The sequence below is a fragment of the Rhinoderma darwinii genome, chromosome 5, assembly GCF_050947455.1.
Source record: "Rhinoderma darwinii isolate aRhiDar2 chromosome 5, aRhiDar2.hap1, whole genome shotgun sequence".
Classification (NCBI taxonomy): domain Eukaryota; kingdom Metazoa; phylum Chordata; class Amphibia; order Anura; family Rhinodermatidae; genus Rhinoderma; species Rhinoderma darwinii.
In genome coordinates, this window is record NC_134691.1 from 183,388,524 (window position 1) to 183,409,950 (window position 21,427).

The 21,427-nt window shown below is 40.3% G+C and overlaps 1 protein-coding gene across 1 annotated transcript in view; it reads left to right on the forward strand.

Annotated features, from left to right (window-relative positions):
* Positions 1-21,427, forward strand: part of MED10 (mediator complex subunit 10) — a 28,819-nt gene that overhangs the window by 1,952 nt on the left and 5,440 nt on the right. The window contains exon 2 of the mRNA XM_075826775.1: positions 227-310. Within this exon, the coding sequence (XP_075682890.1) occupies positions 227-310 (84 nt within the window). The remainder of the gene's footprint in view (positions 1-226; positions 311-21,427) is intronic.

The following is a 21,427-nucleotide window of genomic DNA, read 5'->3' on the forward strand; positions in this document are numbered from 1 at the left end:
TTGCACGTAGCAGATTTATAATATCACTTACCATCCACATTAGATGTGTTATCTTTTCTATAGATGCTATTTAATGTTCTATTTTTTATTTTATTTTTCTAATTTTTGCAGTATTTATTATGCGGCAGTGGTGTGGCTCCCTGACACGTATATTCGCAGAGTCCATGCACATTTTAAATGTTTGAGTTTTGCTTATTGCTTGTTTGGTTGTATTTTTTTTGTACAGGAATTTCGTGATCACAGGACTGCAGGATATAGACAAGTGCCGTCAACAGCTTCATGACATTACTGTGCCCTTGGAAGTATTTGAGTAAGTTTCCTAAAATGTTTTCATTTAGGTATATTATATAGTCGTATGGCTAGCTAACCGCATGAATGATATTAACCTATTGTTACAAGAAACAATTTATTGATTTAACTTTTATTAAAGGCTATATACACCTTTTGAAAAAAAAAAAAAATAAAATATATATATATATATATATATATATATATAGATTTTTTTTTTTTTTTTTTTTTAATACACATGTGTATCAGTGTGTTTGGTGCAACTTTCTTAATACTTTTCATTAAAAATTATTTTGACTTTTTGAGATACAGCTGCTTTGTATCCTGTATACAGAGCAGCTGTATCGTGCGCTGAAACCTGTATCTGTCAGGTCAGCTGCACTGAAGGGTGCAGTGACAGCAGGTACTGCGAGTCTCTGGCGTTGATTAACTTCTAATTTGGGGTGGTTGTCATTCACCGTGCGTTTGATCTTTTTTTTTTTTTGCTCCGATAGGGGACTTCACAATGCAATCTACTGATCACTTTCATAATGCTTTGATATACTTAGTATACCAAAGTTTTCTAGCCTGTCCGTGATAAACTGACAGGTAACCTATAAGGCCGTGCCTTTGGCACGTAACCATGGCAGGCCTTTTCTTAGGCCCCTGGCTGCCATTGCGACCCATCGGCGCAATCGCGTCGAGGGGTGACGGAGGGAGCCCCCCCCTCTCTCTCTGTCTAACCACCTAGATGCTGCTATTGACTGTGGCATCTAGTAGCAGCATGTTGTCGAGCAGGAGGATCTAAGCAGAGGCATGCCTTGTCCTGCCCCACCCATGAGCAGATAATAAAATTTATATAAATGGAAAAAAAATGACTCACCGCTCCGCTTCTTCCCCCCCCCCCCCCCCCGGATCAGGTTTCCACATCAGGCCGCGTTGCAGGCAAGGGCCTTATGTGTGACACAACACACAACATCCTGACACTGGAGGTTGTTTGCTGCGTACCTGCGACACTTCTAACCTGAGGCATCTTTGTCAGGACCCTATATGCAGCCTGCTGTAAGAGCTGAGCAGCGAGTAATGCTTATTTTATGTCCGATCAAGGGAAGGAAGAGGGATGCGACCGCAACTGTTAAGCCACAGGTTGTGGCGCACAGCCAGCGGAAAGATGCAACAAATTTATTAAGAGGCGAGTGCCTGTCTGAAACAAGTCTTAGTAAATCTGCCCCAGTGTTTACTTATCTTTTCTTGATCCTGAGTTACAGCCTGTCAGTTTTGCTGGTTACTATTGGAACCTGCTGACCAGCTTTTAGAAAGATACATCCTTACAGAGGACTCCGGTTTTTAATTGATAAAGTGCTGACTCCCCCAAAAAACTAAATAAATAAAATTAACAAAAAAAAGTGTTTTCTTAAGCGGTTTCCCAACAAACAACGTTTATTACTCTATACGTCGGATTGGTGATAAAAGTAAGCACTGGGGGTCTGTCTGCTTGAACCCTCAGCGATCATGATAATGCAGGTCCCTGAGTCCCCTGTGTGAATGTAGCGGAGTGTGCCTACATGGCCATTGCTTCATTCACTGTGTATGGGACTGACCGCCCTATTCACACAGGTGACTTGGGTTCCCACGTTATCGTGATCAATGGGAGTCCCAACAGTCAAACCCCCGGCGGTCAGACATTTTCTACATATCCTGTGGATGGGTGATAAATATTTCTGGGAAAACCCCTTTAAGGAGTGAGCCTATTGTGCAAATAGTCGTAGCATTCATTCTCTCGAACGGCTCCCATCATGCCCCTGCGACGGAACTCTTCTAGTTATCACAAAATTAAAGGAGCACTGATACATTTTAATTATAGTAGAAAATTATATTTTTTGGTGTGGGCTAACTATCAGTTATAAATGTCCTTTTTAACAGCTTAGCTCATTAAAAAGAAAAAAAAAATCTTGACACTCACCAACACTTATATTAGAGGCATTTCTTCTTCAGTGACACGTGGAGTGCCTAATAGCTCCTTAATGCAGAACCATAAGGACTCCATATGCCGCCATACAAGCTCTGTGTACCTGCCCGTAATGTGCACATGAAGCCTTAGCGTTTCTTACATCGGATAACGGTACAGTGTCTGGTGTAAAGAAAACACCAGCATGCAAATGAGAGAGCTCTGTGTGGGAGTTAAGCCAGCAATGAATGCTGGGAGATTTCAATTTTGAAGCCTGCAGAATTGTGAATGTTGCTCTGGACAATAAAACTAGGATCAGTACAAAATAGGTCTGTTTGCATCAGTCAAATGATGGACGTTTTCCCGGCCAGGCAGAAAAAAATCTTGCATGAAACATTTCTCTGTCCATTATGGACTGACTCCTTAGCCTGAAAAGTGCAAACTTTGTACAATTCTGTTCAAATGTCACCCTGCATGATAATTCAAGGGAATCTCACGTTAAAAAATGCAGTCCGATCTGTAGGCAGAATGTAATAGAACAGAAGGGACTAAGCAGATTGGTTATATAGATTTGTGGAAAAAAAATAATTTATTTATCTAAACCTCATCTTGTTCTGGGTTTAGGATTCCAGTGAGAGGTCCTAATCACTGATTGACCGCTATCTCTGTATTCAGGGAACGCCATCATTCATTGAGTGAGACCGCCCACTGGATTCCTAAACCCAGAATGAGATGAGGTTTAGATGAATAAATTAGAAGTTATACTGAATCTTTTACCACAAAAATAGATATCATTCTGCTCGTAGCCTTCTTCTCTATTACTAAGATCCTCCCACTTTTTAGAAAAATGTCGGGAGTGTCATAAACGGACCGAAAGTCACAATTTTCTCGCAAATTGCGACTTTTGAGTAATTTGACTTTTCTATGCCAGAAAACTGGTGTAGAAAGGTTGATAAACTTTACGCTATATATTTATAAATGCAGATTAATTCTATGTTTATATTGTGAAATAGTGTTCAAAGAAACATGGTCTTTAGGCTTCCTTCAGATACGCTAATTTTTTGAGAAGCCTATGGGAAAAAGTTCTGAAAAAAACCCTTAACTAGAGCTCGCTACATTTTATTGACGACACAAACCACAATGCTGGGTATGTAGTCTTTTCAATAAATCCTTATATACTTTAGTTTCAATAGATTTTTATTGAACAATTTTCTGAAAATGTAACAAGAACGCAGAGTCGCACATATAGTAATACAATAATGCAAAGTACAAAGAGAAATAGGCCAACATGGCCTTATATCAAAACCTACATATCAAGAAAGTCTATGATGTCAAAGATCATGCAAAATATAGAGCATGTAAATGCAATAGTATCATGTATAGGTAACTGCCATCAACATCACAATCACTGAAGAGGTACAATAAGTATCCTCAAAAAGAAAAACACAACAACAATGAGGCGGGAGGGAGGTAAAGTAGAAGGGTAGAGGGGGTCGTATCCATCTCTATGTAGTCAAGGAAGTGCGCGGTTCCTCCATGGGGTCCAGATTTTATCAAATTTTATCTAAAGTGTCAGACAATATATGGGAGAGGCCATTATCCACGAGATTTTAGAAATAAGTATCTCTATAGATAATGTAGGCTCTAGCAATGGTGATTTTAGCTGCCAAAAATACATATTGAATAAATTTACGTGTGTATGTTCCAACTGATGGAATGGGACGATAGAGCAGGGCCGTGACAACATTACTAGGAGGTTCAACTTGAATAACCTTTCGAATGAGCTTGTATACCGGTCTCCAAAAACTATTAACTATTGGGCATTCCCATAAAATATGCAATAGTGTGCCTTCAGGTCCGCACTGCCGAAAGCAATGGGAGTCAGCAGAAGGATAGAATTGAGCTATACGAGTCGGGACCATATACCATCTCATCAAAACCTTATAACCGGCCTCAACCAAGTATGTATTGATCGATAACTTTGAGGCCAGGTACGCAATTTCTCTCCACTGAGCCAACTCAATGTCAGAACACAAATCTCCTTCCCAACGAGTCATATAGGGGAGTTTGTCTGTAGGGGTAACTAGATCCCAATAAATGGAAGAGATCTTACTTCTAGAGCTAGGAAGCCAACAAAATCATTCAAAAGTAGTTAACCCCTATCCGCACCAGGACGTAACTGTCCGTCCTCGCGGGAGGTTACTTCCCGCACGAGGACGTACAGTTACGGAGTTTTTTCCGGTGCACACTGTCGGCGACAATGTGCACCGGGAACAGGGAGGTCAGCTGTCGCCGACAGCTGACACTCCCCTCTTGCCGGCCAGCGGTCCTTTGCCGCTGATTTCGGCGAATTAACCCCTTAAATTCGGCGATCGGGTGCAATCGCCGAATTTTAGGGGTTTCTAGCATATCGGCAGACCCCCGTCTGAAATCGCGGGGTCTGCCGATAGTTAGTATGGCAAACGGAAGCCAAACAATGGCTTCCGGCTCTGCCATGGACGGAAGCCAATCAGGACCAACCTTCGGCTGGTCCTGATAGGCTTCCTGTCAGAGTGACAGGAAGTCACTGTGTCGTTCCCGATGCACACTGTCGGCGACAGTGTGCATCGGGAACTTGGAGATCAGCTGTCCCCGACAGCTGACACTCTCCAGTGTTGCCGATCAGCGGCTCATCGCCGCTGATTTCGGCAATTAACCCGTTACATGCGGGGCTCGATTGCGATCTCCGCATGTAGCGGGTTTGTAGCGCATCAGCAGCCCCCATGCAATCGTGGGGCTTCTGATGCTTGTGATGGCACCCGGGGGCCAGACAACGGCCCCCAAGTCTGCCATGTATGTCAGCCTATGAGGATCAGCCTCTGCTGATCCTCGTAGACCAACTGTCAGAGTGACTGTGACGTCACACTGACAGTTGGAATACGTTACACTACCTAGGTAGTGTAATGTATTCTAGCAGCGATCAGAGCTGCATGTAAAAAAAAGAAAGTGTAAAGAGTAAAAAAAAAAGTTAATAAACAAAAATATAAAGTGTAAAAAGTTAATAATGTTTTATAAAAGTGTAAAAATAAAAGGTTTTGTTTTCCTATAATAAGTCATTTATTATAGGGAAAAAAATGAAAACGTTAAAAAAAAGTACACATATTTGGTATCGCCGCGTTCGTAACGACCCAATCTATGAAACTATAATGTTAATTTTTCCGCACTGTGAATGGCGCAAACAAAACAAACGGAAAACTCAGCATCGCTATTTTTTGGTCACCACCCCTCCCAAGATATAGAATAAAAAGTGATCAAAAAGTCGCATTTACCCCAAAATGGTACCAATAAAAACTACAACCCGTCCCGCAAAAAACAAGACCTCCCACAGCTTTTTTGACAAAAAAATAAAAAAGTTAAGGCTCAGAATAGCGTGTCCCAGAAAATAAATTATTTTATAGAAACTTAATTTTATTGTGCAAACGCTGCAAAACTTAAAAAAAACTATACACATATGGTATCGGCGTAATCGTACCGACCGGCAGAATAAATTATAATGTAAACTGTTTTTTGGTCACCTTAGCTCTAAAAAAGATCCTGAGGGGCCAAAATGCTCACTATACCCCTAGAAAAATTCCTTGAGGGGTGTAGATTCCAAAATGGGGTCACTTTTGGGGGGTTTCCACTGTTTTGGTCCCTCCGGGGCGTTGCAAACCCGACATGGCACTGAAAACCAATCCAGCAAAATCTGCGTTCCAAAAGGCGCTCCCTCCCTCCTGAGACCTCCTCAAACCTGACATGGTGCCTAAAATATATTCCTAAAAAAAGGAGGCCCCAAAATCCACTAGGTGGTCCTTTGCTTCTGAGGCCAGTGCTTCAGTCCTTTATCACACTAGGGCCACATGTTGAATATTTCTAAAATCTGCAGAATCTGGGCAATAAATATTGAGTTGCGTTTCTCTGGTAAAACCTTCTGTGGTAGATTTTTTTTTTATTACAAATGAATTTCGGCAAAAAAATGAAATTTGTAAATTTCACCTCTACTTTGCCTTAATTCCTGTGAAACGCCTAAAGGGTTAAAATACTTTCTGAATGTGGTTTTGAATACCTTGAGGGGTACCGTTTTCAAAATGGGGTGATTTATGGGGACTTTCTAATATATAAGGCCCTCAAAGCCACTTCAGAACTGAACTGGTCCCTGAAAAAATAGCCTTTTGAAATTTTATTGAAAATGAGAAATTGCTGCTAAAGTTCTAAGCCTCGTAACGTCCTAGAAAAATAAAAGTACGTGAAAAAAAATGATGCAAACATAAAGTAGACATATGGGGGATGTTAACTAGTAAGTATTTTGTGTGGTATTACTATCTGTTTCACAAGCATATACATTTAAATGTAGAAAAATGCTAATTTTTGCTAAAATTTAAAGTTTTTCCCAAATAAATATTGAATTTATCGACCAAATTTTTTCACTAACATAAAGTACAATATGTCACGAGAAAATAATCTCAGAATCGCTTGGATAGGTAAAAGCATTCCGGAGTTATTACCACATAAAGTGACACATGTCAGATTTGAAAAAATCATCTGTGTCCACAAGGCCAAAATAGGCTGTGTCCTAAAGGGGTTAAAGTGCTGATATCATCTGAGTTAGATTTCCAGGCTAGCAAGAAATGGCGTATCTGAAGTTATCTCAAATGTTCCGATGGAGGTAACTAATGTGATTCTCTAAAGAATTCCAAAGTTCTAATGTCGCCTCCAATAAAAAAAAATCCATAATCCTGTAGAACCCTTTATTAGTCCACCAGCGGAATTCAGATCTGCGTAATCCCGGAGGAAAATCAGGATTACAGGTAATAGTCATAAGAGGATTGTGAGGGGATTTAATATGAAACCTTTTTTGTAAGAGAATCCCACAACTGTAGCGTCTGAGAAAGCACAGGGGTGAGGACTGGAGGTTGGTCTGAAGATTCCATCCATAATATGGCTTCCAACCGAATCCTTATATATTTTAAAGTAAAATCTGGCCGCAGTGTTTTTGACCAAAAAAAACACTGAAAAATGGCAACAAAATGCAAATCGTTGTGTGCGACTCCAGCCTTAAATGAACACTAACTTTTCAAACCGCTTATGCTAATCTAATAGTATATCTGATATAGAGCAACTTTGTAATTTACGTACTTGTTTTTTTTTATCCATGCAAATTCTGTGTGAAGTTATTGCCGCTAGGTGTCTCCCTACCTGTAATCTTCTGTCCAGTCCCTGTACAGACGGGCTGCATAAGGTGGGGTGTTTCACTTCACTGCCTGCCTATACAAGTCTATGGAGAGGGGAGGAGGGAGAATGAGTCAGCAACACACGCTGTATGGAAGTCTATGGAGGGGGGAGCAGGAGCAGCGTGATAAAAACACAGGTTGCTGGTAAGATTTCTATGTCCCCCCCCCCCCCCCCAGTGCTGGATTCTCAGCTACACTGCTCATTACTTCTGTATAATGTCCTCCATTTTGCTGCTGCTTCTATATATGTGATCGAGATAGGAGAGCAGATTCTTCTCTTCTGTGAGTGCAGTGCATAGAAGACCTAATGACAGTTAGGCTCCGACCACTAGCTCAGAAACAATGATGAAATTAAAACCGAAATTCTGGCATTGTTTTATTATTAAATTTTTTTTTTTTTTTTTTTTTTTTTTTTATAATAAAGCATATTGTAAGGGGAAAAATTGAACTTTTAATTTTATTTTACTTGGGATTTTTATTTATTAACTATTTTTGAAACTTTTTATTTTTGGTTTTTAGTCCCGTTAGGGGGCTTTGCTATGCAACCATTTGATCGCTTTTATAATACACTGCAATACTTCTGTATTGCAGAACATCATTGCCTGTCAGTGTAAAACTGACAGGCATCTGTAAGGCCATGCCTCTGGCATGGCATAAAAGGCATTCACTAGAGGCAGACATAGGGGCATTTGTTAGGACCTGGGCTGGCAAAGAAACCATCAGCATCACGTGGGTGCCAGTAGGGTGAGAGAGGGAGCCTCTCCCTCTAAAAACATTCCGATGCGGCGGTCGCTATTGACTGCCGCATCTGAGGGGTTAAACGGGCGGGATCGATGCTGATTTAGATCCCGCCCACTAGAGCAGCTCTGCTCCGGTAGCTGAGAGCAGGGAGATTTACCTGCTCCCGGCCGATCAGATTTATTCTGATGCAGTCCGCAAAAATGCACATGCATTAGCATAAAGCCCGTGGCCGCTGTAAAAAGGTGTATTGGCGGTCACTAACGGGTTAAAGGGAATTTGTCATCAGAAAATCACCGTTTGTTTAAATCAAGTTTTTGTATTTTTGATAAGACTGCAGCTCTCCAGAAGAAAGGGTTTTTTAACACCTTCAGTACTGAGCCTGTTTTGGCCTGGTGGACACAGACTGTTTTTTCAAATCTGACGTGTTAGTTTACCTGGTAATAACTTAGGAATGCTTTTACCTATCCAAGCGATTCTGGGATGGTTTTCTCATGACATATTGTGCGAAAAAATTTGGTTGATAAATTCATTTGTGGAAAAAAAAGCTACATTTTGAGAATTTCCAAAAATTTGCATTTTGTAAATTTAAATGTATCTACATGTAAAACAGTAATACCACACAAAATAGTTTTCCCATGTCTACTTTGTTTTCCTCGTTTTTCTAGGACGTTACAAGGCTTAGAACTTGAGCAGCAATTTCTCACGTTTTCAAGAAAATGTCAAAAGGATTTTTTTAATGGAACCAATTCAGTTCTGAAGTGGCTTTAAGAGGCCTATATATTAGAAACCCCCCATAACGTGCCCCATTTTAAAAACTGCACCCTGAACGTATTTAAAACCACATTCAGAAAGTTTCTTAACCCTTTAGGCGTTTCACAGGAATTAAAGCAAAGTAGAGGCAAAATTTACAAATGTCTTTTTTTTTTTTTTTTTTTGCCAAAATTCATTTGTAATACATTTTTTTTTCTGTAACCCAGAGGGTTTTACCAGAGAAACGCAACTCAATATTTATTTCCCAGATTCTGCAGTTTTTAGAAATATCCAACATGTGGTCCTAGTGTGCTAATGGACTGAAACACAGGCCTCAGAAGCAATGGAGCACCTAGTGGATTTTGGGGCCTCCTCTTGTTTTTTAAATATATTCTAAACACTAGTCAGTTTTGGAGAGGTCTTGTGGTGCCAAAACAGTAGAAACCTCCCAAATGTGACCCCTGGAAACTACACCCCTCACCGTGCGGTTAAAACAACCGCTTAATTTGTTATAAAAAAAAAATAATGCTTTTTTTCACCACATTCTGAGAGCCTTAACGTTTTTATTTTTTGGTTTATTGAGCGGTGTGAGGGCTTAATTTTGGCGGGGCCAGCTGTCGTTTTTATTGGTACCAATTTTTGGTCCATATAACCATCTTGAGCTCTATTAAATTTTTTTGAGCACTAAGGTGACCAAGAAAACTGAGATTTTGGCGGTTTATATACTTTATTTTATACGGCGTTCACCGTGCGCTATAAATTACAATTTTACTTGATTCTGCGGGTTGATACGATTTCGGCGATACAATATGTATATGGTTTTTTTGGTTTTTTTTTGCAGCGTTTGCACAATAAAATAAATTTTTTTTTTTTTTTTTTTAATCAAATTTATTTTTTGTTTTTCAGTCAAAAATGCTGTGTAATGGTTTGGTTTTTGCGGGGCGGGCTGTAGTTTTTATTGGTACGGTTTCAGGGGAAATGTGACTTTTTGATCACCAATATATATTTTGTAAGGAGTGGTGACCAAAAAATAGCGATTCTGGGTTTTGTTTTTTATTTATTTCTTTTGCAGTGTTCACCTTGCGGGAAAAATAACAATATAGTTTTATAGTCTGTTTTTACGAATGTGGTGATATCAAATATGTGTACTGTAACATTTAAAATATTTTTTTCCTATAATAAAAGACTTCTCATAGGAAAAAAGGCAGTTTTTTTTTTTTTTTTTTAACTTTTCTTATTTTTACATTTTTTATTAATGTACTTTTTATTTTATTTTTTTTGGTCCCACTAGGACTTGAAGACCTGCAGCTCTGATCACTGCTATAATAAATTACAATACCTATGTAGTGTAATGTATTATAACTGTCAGTGTGACGCTGACCGTCACTGACAAGAAGCCTTATCAGGACCAGCCTCTGGCTGGTCCTGATAGGCTTCCATGCATGGCAGTCCCGGAGGCCATTGTATGGCCTCCAGTTGCCATGACAACCAGCGGCAACACTTTTGATTGATCCCAGGAAAGTTTGTTGCTACAATAAACTTTCCCTACAATGTCCCATGATCGGGACTTGAACCAATCCTGTCCCGATCATGTCTCTGGGACCAGATACCGGTGTTAACCGTGCCATCCAGCTGTCAGCGCCGATCTGAGACACCCGATTGCCCTGTTAACGCACAATGTGAATTCACGTCGGCACTGCAGAACCCAGCAAGCTCCGAAGAGAATTTACAGTGAGCAGTTGGGAAGCGGTTAATTCACCAAAAACATGACCTTGCAACGTTTCAACCCTGTCAGGGTCTTTCTCAAGCATACTTTTTTTATTTTAACCTCTTAACGCCGAAGGACGGATATATCCGTCCTCTGCAGCTGCTAGTTCGCGCAGGAGGACTGATATATCCCTCCTGTGATGGCGTGGGTACTGTCACTGTACCCACGCGATCAGCGGCAGGAGCACAGCTGTTATACACAGCCAGGCTCCCTCTGCAACTGCCGGAATCGAAGCGCGCTCCGATTCCGGCAGTTTGACCCATTAAATGCCGCTGTCAATAATGACCGCGACATCTAATGTGTTTGACAGAGGGAGGGAGCTCCCTTTGTCACCCCATCGGCGCCCCCGCAAACAAATCGCGGGTCGCCGTCGTGTTTCCATGGCAGCCGGGGGCCTAACAAAGACCCCCAGGAGGCATGGCCTAACAGATTGCCTGTCAGATTTACACTGACAGGCAATAATGCTTTGGTATACTAAGTATACCAAAGCATTATATATGCGATCGACAGATCGCATAGTGAAGTCCCCTGGTGGGACTAAAAAAAAAAAAAGTAAATCCGTTAAAGTTTGTGAAAAAAAAAAAAAAAAAAAGTCAAAATGAAATAAATTTGGTAAAAGTGTCAAAACAAATAACACATATATGGTATCCCCGCGATCGTAACGACTTGAACAATAAAATGAACACATTAATTAAACCGCCGGATGAGCGACGTCCGAAAATGTACCCCAAAATAGTACTAATAAACTACACATTGGCCCGCAAAAATCAAGCCCACATACGGCCACATTGACGGAAAAATAAAAAAATTACGTCTCTTGGAATGCGGCGATGCAAAAACAAGTAATTTTTTTCTAAAAGGGTTTTTATTGTGCAAACTTAGGAAAACCTATAAAACCTTTTACATATTTGGTATCCCCGTAATCGTGCGGACCCATAGAATAAAGTTAACATGTTATTTACGCTGCATAGTAAACGGCGTAAATTTATAACGTGAAAATGAATGCTGGAATTGCTTATTTTCAATTCTCTCCTAAAATAAAGTTAATAAAAGTTAATCAATATATTATAAGCATCTAAAAATGGTACAATTACAAAATACAACTCGTCCCGCAAAAAAACAAGCCCTTATACGGCTATGTCGACGGAATAAAAAAAAACTTACGACTCTTGGCATGTGACCGTGAAAAAACAAAAAATAATCCTTGGTCATTAACGTGCAAAATGGCCCGGTCACTAAGGGGTTAAAGATATTTTTAAAGAATTTTTTTATTTTATTTTTCTCCAATTTTCCATGTTATCAATATAAAAAAATAACTACATCGTGCACAGTTTTCACACTGGCCACTGAGTCTCAAGCTGGCCATACACATTAGTTGTATGTTGGCCGAATCTGATGTTTTTTTGGTCGGGCCTGACCAACTATTTACTGGTCATGAACTTAGATGTGATCTTAATTTTAGTGATCCTGTGTGTTAAGCCCCATTCACGTTGCGTTTTTTCCTTCCGTCTGAGAGATACATCAGGAAAACTCTCGACTTGTACCTCTGATGGGAAGTGGCGACGTATCGCACTGTGTAGGCATACAGTGGGATACGTTACCTGATTGTAGCTGGAGACTCCGTAGTTGAAAGCTCAGGAAGTCGCTGTCCATATATGGACAGTGACGTCAGGAGCTTCCCCAGTGCCGGAATCTCTGGCCGATCGCTACCTTAAGGCTCTTCCCGAGGACTCCGGCCCTGGGGAACCTCCCCAGCGTATACGTTTAACATATACCGGAGACGGGTACCATACGGTGGTATCCGTCGCAAAAAGGCTCCCACCATGTGATGTACTGGTTTTTTCGCAGGATGCCCCAATATGGAATAGCATAGTCTAGGGCTGGCCGATTATCACGATTAATTGAACAGGTAATGTTGATTAAGATTAATGATTGACTTGCCCCTTTTGCATGCCACACCCCCTATTTGCATGCTACGCCACTGATTTTAAGGGGTTTTCCCATGAGAGACATTTATGACCTATTCACAGGATAGGTAAAAAATGTCAGATAGATGGGGGTCCCACCTTTGGGACCTGCAGCTATCTCTAGAACGGGGTCCCCTAAACCTAGTTCACCCGCTTTGTGTTGCGGCTGAATTAGGTGAATTCCGACCATGAAAAAGGTTATATGGTCGTGAGTTACGAAAACAGCGTAGCTTGCTGTTTTCTTAAGTCCCATATGAATGGTTGTTATGGAATCAGCATAGCTTGCATGCTACGCTGCTTCTGTAACTGCCATTCACTACTATGGGAATTACTGAAACCGCGTAGCTCAGCGAGCTACGCCGTTTTTGTTACTCCCCACCATGTGGCCAGGAGTCAGCGGGGTCAGACCAAGCTAGAACGGGGTTTAAGGGACCCGCATCTATCTGACATTTACGACCTATCCTGTGGATATTCAAAAAAGCAGTAGGACAACAGCACACGTCTTCAAATCATCAAAGTGGTTTTATTGTCGAGACATCCACAAACGACAGGCAACGTTTCGACCTATAGTGAGTGTGGGGTCTTTGTCAAGCCTAACATCATGTCTAAAAACATCGTTATAAATAGGTGAATACAAATGATCACATGGTCCATTCCAACCAGTGAAAAACGTGAACCTGGTCTCCCAGGTGAAGCATACATTAGTCTAGATGACATTCTTCAAATAGTTATATAATCCTCAAAAAAGTGTAAAAATGCAACATATAATACATCTTCAATACATCATCATCAACAATATGTCAGTCGTTGTTGTTGTAATGGAAAAATGGAGTGAAGTTCACCACACTCCAGGTTCCAGCTACGATCACAGAGCGCTACTGCGCATGCTCAGCAATCAGTCGTCTCTGCTGCACAAAATAAAAACCAGCATTTGATCAAAGATCACAATCGGATATATGTAGATATAATAATATCCTCAATCATGACAAGAATCCATCGAGCTACAGCTTTATTTCCATGCAATTTGAGGCAAACTCAATTCGGTTGTTATGGACGCCTTCACTATGTGATGATAGGTCACGTGTGAATAGGTCTCCGAAGAGTCAGAAAAAGGGGGGAAGAGGTCAGGTTATTATTGCTTCATAATCTAGATGACGAAGTGATAATACCATCAAATAGTTTTTTGTGTTAAATCGCCTACATAAATTAGACCACTAAAGTGATCAAAACTTCTTGGGAAATGCTCGTAACATCTGTCCGACGAATTACATCGGACAATTCTACCGCAAAAGAAACACAAGATTATACAATGATGATCAGGCATCATCTATACCCACCCTATCAGGGTCCCTCTAACCTCAACATCAATGCATAAAAACTCCCGATGGATGCAAGCATGAGAGGAGCCACTATAATCTTCATTCTGGTCATACATCCGTTGGTGTGTGGTGAATAAGTCTCCATCAAGAATATTCTCAAACTGTAAAAAATATTCAGAATATGTTTAAAAAAACATGAAAACAAGAAGATGAAAAATAGATGCAATAAGATGTATCCAAGAAATCACCCATCATGTGTACATTGTTAATAAAAAAATGTTAAAAACAGCAATGGGATCTCAGAGTCCCGGTGTTATCTTATATTCTAGATTCAAGCCTTTGGGGTATAGGGAATCTAATTCAAAGATCCAACGTAATTCCTTCTTTTTCAATAGCTTCTGTCTATCCCCTCCCCTCCTGAGTATCGGGACACAATCTATTACCCTAAATCTCAATTGATTTAAAGAGACTCTGTCACCACATTATAAGTGCCCTGTCTCCTACATAAGGAGATCGGCGCTGTAATGTAGGTGACAGTAATGCTTTTTATTTAAAAAAAACGATCTTTTTTCACAAAGTTAGGAGCGATTTAAGTTTATGCTAATGAGCTTTCTTAATGCCCAAGTGGGCGTACTTTTACTTTCGACCACGTGGGCGTTGTACAGAGGAGTGCATGACGCTGACCAATCAGCATCATGCACTCCTCTCCATTCATTTACACTGCACTAGCGATATAGATATATTGCTATGTGCAGCCACATACACAAGCCCTAACATTACTAGTGTCCTGATAATGAATACACATGAAATCCAGCCTGGACGTCATGTGTACTCAGAATCCTGACACTTCTGAATGTTTTTTGTGAGATTCCAGCAACGGATACGAAATCTCGCGAGATCTCGGAGCTAAACGAGATTTGGTGTCACTTGCCGGAATCTCACAAAAAGAGTCAGAAGTGTCAGGATTCTGAGTACACATGACGTCCAGGCTGGATGGTCATGTGTATTCATTATCAGGACACTAGTAATGTTAGGGCTTGTGTATGAGGCTGCACATAGCGATATATCTATATAGCTAGTGCAGTGTAAATGAATGGAGAGGAGTGCATGATACTGATTGGTCAGCCTCATGCACTCCTCTGTACAACGCCCCCTTGGTCGAAAGTAAAAGTACGCCCACTTGGGCATTAAGAAAGCTCATTAGCATAAACTTAAATCGCTTCTAACTTTGTGAAAAAAGATCGTTTTTTTAAATAAAAAGCATTACTGTTACCTACATTACAGTGCCCATCTCCTTATGTAGGAGACAGGGCACTTATAATGTGGTGACAGTCTCTTTAACTGATGATTTTTCTCAATAAAATGCCTCGGTAAAGGAAGTTCCATCATTTTCTTTCTGATTGTACTTTTATGCTTATTTATTATCAATTTAATAGGCATAGTCGTCTCTCCTATGTAAATTAATGAACAGGGACATGTGATCATATACACAACGAAATCCGAATTGCACGTGAACCTATGTCCGATATTGAAGACCTTCCCAGTGTATGGGTGCTGAAATTTATTCCCTTTCAGAATATTATTGCAATTGCAACAATTCAAACATGGAAAATTTCCATTTTTGGGGGGGCAAAGTAGTGATTGTGTATTTTTCTTCCTGCTTCCCACGTCTGACTTAACCAGTGTGTCTCTAATATTCTTAGTCCTCCGATATGACATAATAGGTGGTGTTCTCAGCGTGTCAATCTCATTATGCCCCTTAGACACTATTGGCCAGTTTTTACGCAGAATATTGCCTATGCGACCACTCAAATTGCCAAAGGTTGAGATGAACGGTATACGTTTAGCTTGTGTACTCTTGATTTTGGACTCCAAACCATTGTCTAGTCTGTCCTTATGTTTCTGCACAAGATTCCTAGGATAACCTCTCCTCTTAAATTTATTGCACATCTGAATCAACCTAATTTGTTTTGGTGTAGTATCTGACACAATTCTATCTACTCTCAGTAGTTGACTCCATGGTAACGACTCAATCATGTGTCTAGGGTGGTTGCTACTATATAAGAGGAGATTGTTTCTGTCTGTGGGTTTCACAAATAAATCTGTAGAAAATACTCCATCTTTCCATTGTACCAATGTGTCCAAAAATTGTAACTCTCGGTCAGAGCAAACCATGGTAAATTGAAGAGCTGGAATATGAGAGTTAAGTTCTAACAAAAATTGATCTAGACACAACCTATCACCCTCCCATATGACAAAAATGTCATCAATAAATCTCCACCAGCAGCGGATGTGGCCCATATAGGGGGAGGTGTAGACATGCTCCTCCTCAAAGGTGGAGATAAAGATGTTCGCATACGTTGGGGCCACATTGGACCCCATCGCCGTCCCCCTTAGCTGTAGATAGAACTGGTCACCAAAGAGGAAATAATTCCTCCCTAGTACCAGCTCCAGCAGCCGGAGGATGAAGCGTCTACACCCTGGGTCACATCCGGTGCTGGCGAGACATTTCTCTATTGCCCTTAAGCCTCTATTGTGTTCAATGCTAGTATACAAGGATACAATATCAAATGATACAAGTAATACAGGACCTCTAGCCTCAATATGTTGTAATTTATGCAAAAAATCTGTTGTGTCTTTAATATAAGATGAGGCCTTCAAAACATGTTCTCTCAAGACTTTATCAAGAAAAATTGCGATGTTATTAAAAATCGAACCTTTCCCCGACACAATTGGTCTGCCTGGGGGGGCATGCAAATTTTTATGAATCTTAGGCAGTGTATATAATATTGGAGTAATTGGTTCCTCCACCTTCAGAAACTTCCCTAGTTGTTGGTCAATAATATCTTGTTCCACTGCAACGTCAATAATCCCTTTAATCTCCTTCAGTAACTCTGATTTAGGGTCTCTAGGTAGTAATTGATATATCTCACTATCTGCCAGTTGACTGTAAATCTCAGATTCATATTTAATACTATCCAAAATGACCGTAGCCCCACCTTTGTCGGCCTGCTTTATGGTAATCTCCTTATTACTCATAAGTTCCTTCAAAGCCTTCCTTTCCTTATTTGTAAGATTCAAATTAGTCCTTGTATCATGAATGGTACTCTTTTAGTATCCTAATCTCATCTAGCACAATCTTTGAAAATGTATCAATGACTGGCCTAGAGGGAGGCATATATGTACTAGTTGGTCTAAGACCCAATTTGTTAGACTGAAACATACACTTGGAATCAATTTTATCACAGACAGTATCATTTTCTTTAGAAAACATTATTTTAAGGTTCAGACGTCTAAAAAAACTTTTTAGATCAAGATCTAATTGGAACCAATCAACATTAGTGTCAAGACAAAATGAGAGACCCTTCTGTAACACTTGAAGTTGGTCATTCGTAAGATCTATAGACGAAATATTTACCACTATGTTTTCGTTCTTGGAGGATTCCTCCTCATTGGGGGTCTCGATCTCGAACGGAATCGGCCTCTTGCGTTGCCGTTGATGCTTCCGTCCACCCCTCCTAGACCGTCCATGCTTCCAGGTGGACCTTTGTCTAAAAAAGGTACATGATTGGCGTCATCGGTTGAATCAGAATCACCTGTGGTGTATAAAAGATTGCCACTCCCCAATTTCCTTGGTTTTCTCAGTCTCTGGGAAGGACCATATGTATTCATATTTTGCCAGTTGTACATTTTTCCATTACGATAGTCCTCCAGATCACGATGCCATTTATCTCTTTTCGTTCTCTCTATCTCTGTCTTCAATCTATCCAAATTAATGGAGATTTTCTCCTTTAGAGAACCGAAGGTGTGCTCATTAGAGGATTGAACAATTGATGCTTCAACTTCCTTCAATTTGTTTTCTATCAATACGATTTCTGATTGTAGATATTCCACATTGAGAAGTATCAAATCGAAGGCATATTTATTGGATATGTGTTCAAACTTCGTACAGAAGTATTCATTATTAGGAAACAGATTCGGGTGTAGATGTGATCTTAAGCCTCTGGGGATTCTCTGTGCCTTGTAGTACTCCAATAATGTGGATAGGTGTAACTCCAGTGAAATCTTTCTTTTAGCTTCACTTTCATATTGCCTCTTTAAGGCATCCATTGATGGAGTACTTAAAACTCTTCGGAGACCTATTCACATGTGACCTATCATCACATAGTGAAGGCGTCCATAACAACCGAATTGAGTTTGCCTCAAATTGCATGGAAATAAAGCTGTAGCTTGATGGATTCTTGTCATGATTGAGGATATTATTATATCTACATATATCCGATTGTGATCTTTGATCAAATGCTGGTTTTTATTTTGTGCAGCAGAGACGACTGATTGCTGAGCATGCGCAGTAGCGCTCTGGGATCGTAGCTGGAACCTGGAGTGTGGTGAACTTCCCTCCTTCATTTTTCCATTACAACAACGACTGACATTGTTGATGATGATGTATTGAAGATGTATTATATGTTGCATTTTTACACTTTTTTGAGGATTATATAACTATTTGAAGAATGTCATCAAGACTAATGTATGCTTCACCTCGGAGACCAGGTTCACGTTTTTCACTGGTTGGAATGGACCATGTGATCATTTGTATTCACCTATTTATAACGATGTTTTTAGACATGATGTTAGGCTTGACAAAGACCCCACACTCACTATGGGTCGAAACGTTGCCTGTCGTTTGTGGATGTCTCGACAATAAAACCACTTTGATTTGAAGACGTGTGCTGTTGTCCTACTACTTTTTTGAATTTACATCGTGCCGGAGTGGGTTTGCCTGGCTTGACAGCGTGCACCGCATCATACTCGGGATTAGTGCTGCTTCAAAAATCCTTTTTCTCTTGATATCCTGTGGATATGTCATAAATGTCTCTTATAAGAAAACCCCTTTAATATTTAACCACTGAGCCTGCTGTATATAATATACCCCCTGACACTGACCCCACACAGTATATTGCCCCCATAGCTGCCACTTTAACTGCCCTCCACATAGTATAATGCCCCTATAGCTGTCCTCCACACAGTATAAAGCCCCCGATAGCTGCACTACACACAATATAAATCCCCCCCATAGCTGCCCTGCACACAGTATAATGCCCCCCCATAAGTACCTTTCACACAGTATAATGCAACCATAACTGCCCTCTACACAGTATAATGTCCCCATAGCTACCCCCCCACGCAACCCCAATAGTGCCTGATAAAAAATAATATACACACTGTTTCGGTTTACTTTTTTGTTTTTATTTTATTTTTTTATTGCCCAGCCCTAGCATAGTCTAGTCTATTTCACTATTCCTTCCTTCAAAGAAAGATATACCGACACATATCAGCCAGATGGAGGCACAAGGCACACTCTTTTGGCCTCTTGTCAGGCTAATGGAGCCCTATGGACATGTTTAACGTGTACGTTGGAAGCTTTCCCGACGTTTCAGAATTAACATAAGACAAATGTGATGTGAATGGAGCCCTAGAGAGACACAAGACGCGCTCTCAGCCGAGTTGTCAGTACAGCTGAACTGATGGATTCAGCTAATAACAAACGATACATCTTCTATGTAAAGAGGATAAAAAAAAAAACTTAAATAAAAGGCAGCTCAAATTTTTTTTGGAAGCACCTAAAACATAGGTTAAATAAAAAAAAGAATGCCTGAAAGGTGACCTACATTACCTCACTGAAATGCTTTCGCTGTACCCTTAGAGAACCTGTTCTTGCATATTACAATTCTGATGCCCATAAAATATTTATTTTGGTGCACTATATATCAATCTCTGCCTATTTAGTGTAGTTTCCCAGATCTACATTTAGCGTGTATATTAGAGAATTGAACATACAGCAATTCCCTAATGTAATTCTGTTAGGAAAAATTACTTTACAGGCGAGCGATTAAATAGTAAATCTAGTCAGTGGTTCTACGTTCACATTGTCTGTTTGCGTTGATTGAATAATGGCGTAATGTATATTACTGCATTTTAAAATGTAAACTTGACTATGCTGCTAAAACCTTACGTTTAGTAACTGTACAGGATTTATTTTGTCTGTGCTCCAGAATTCTGCGGCTTGTCTGAGACAGGAAGTAGCTGTCTGACAGTTTCTATTGTCAGCCACATTAGCTCATCTTGGGCTACTTTTTTTTTTTGTCACCCAGAGGGTTTCTAACCTATACATTGCTCAGGTTTCCCTAATCACAGGAATACCCCCCCACCTCTACTGACTATGCAATATCTTGTTTAATTTAATTGGTTGCCTGGAGTGTGTGATAGAGGCTTTAAAGACCCATTTACATAGGCCAATAATCGGCCGGGCAAACCTTCTTGCGAACGCTTGTTCTGGATTATTGGCCCATGTAAACTTGTCGGTGATCATCCAACAAATGAGCAATAGCCCATTGGTCAGCTAATCGCCAACGTTTATGCAGCCTATAAAATCATTGTCGGCAGCATCAGGGATGTATCAGTCGTACACAAAACTTTACACATTTATAGTCCAAAAAGTGAGTTTTGTTTTTTAAAACCAGAATGCTGGACAGTGGTGTTCAATGCTGACATCAGTGGAAAATAAAGTAGCTAGATAATTTCTTATATATATATAAATTCACACAGGGGAAAATGTAATATTTTTAAAAGGGGTTTTCAAGTGCTTTGGTGCCCAGGAGAGGTGGAATAATTCACCTCCTACCCAGATTAAACTTGCTTTGCCAATTTTCTAAGATGGTAAGGGCTTAAGTGGGGGACCGAAATGTATTAGCAGTGTACTCATTGCAGTATGTGAGTACACTCTAAGGACCGGTTCACATCAGCGTTCGCTTTCCTTTGAGGGTTTCCGTTGTGGAACCCCGCAACTGAAAGTCAAACGGAAATCACAGCTTCCGTTTGCATCACCATTGATATCAATGGTGACGTAAACACTGCTAATGGTTTCCGTTTGTCACCGTCCTGGCAGGTTTCAGTTTTTCCAACGGAATCAACAGCGCAGTCGACTTAAATCTCAATCAGCACGACGGGGGACCAGAATGTATATTAGTGAGGTATACTCACGTACCGTGAAGAGGATGATGGTCTGGAGCAGAAAATTATTATTATTACGTAAATTTATTTAATCTTCATAGGTTTAGAGATTTATTTTTCTGGTACAGATCTTCAAATCACCTTCCTTCCTTTTATAGTTAACACCTTAATAATATAATTATGTACATGCATGTCATGGGAAGACTTCCCTTTCCGCATTGTGAAGTGCATATATGTGATGGTGATCTTGCGGGCATAGAAGCCGTGGGAGCCTGGCTGGGCTCCCACTACAACTTCTGTGATTGGAGAGACCATAGAAGTATCGATATCACCCGTTTAACCCCTCAGATGCGGCGCTCAATAGCGTGCACTGCATCTGAGTGGTTTTGGAGAGAGGGAGGGAGCTC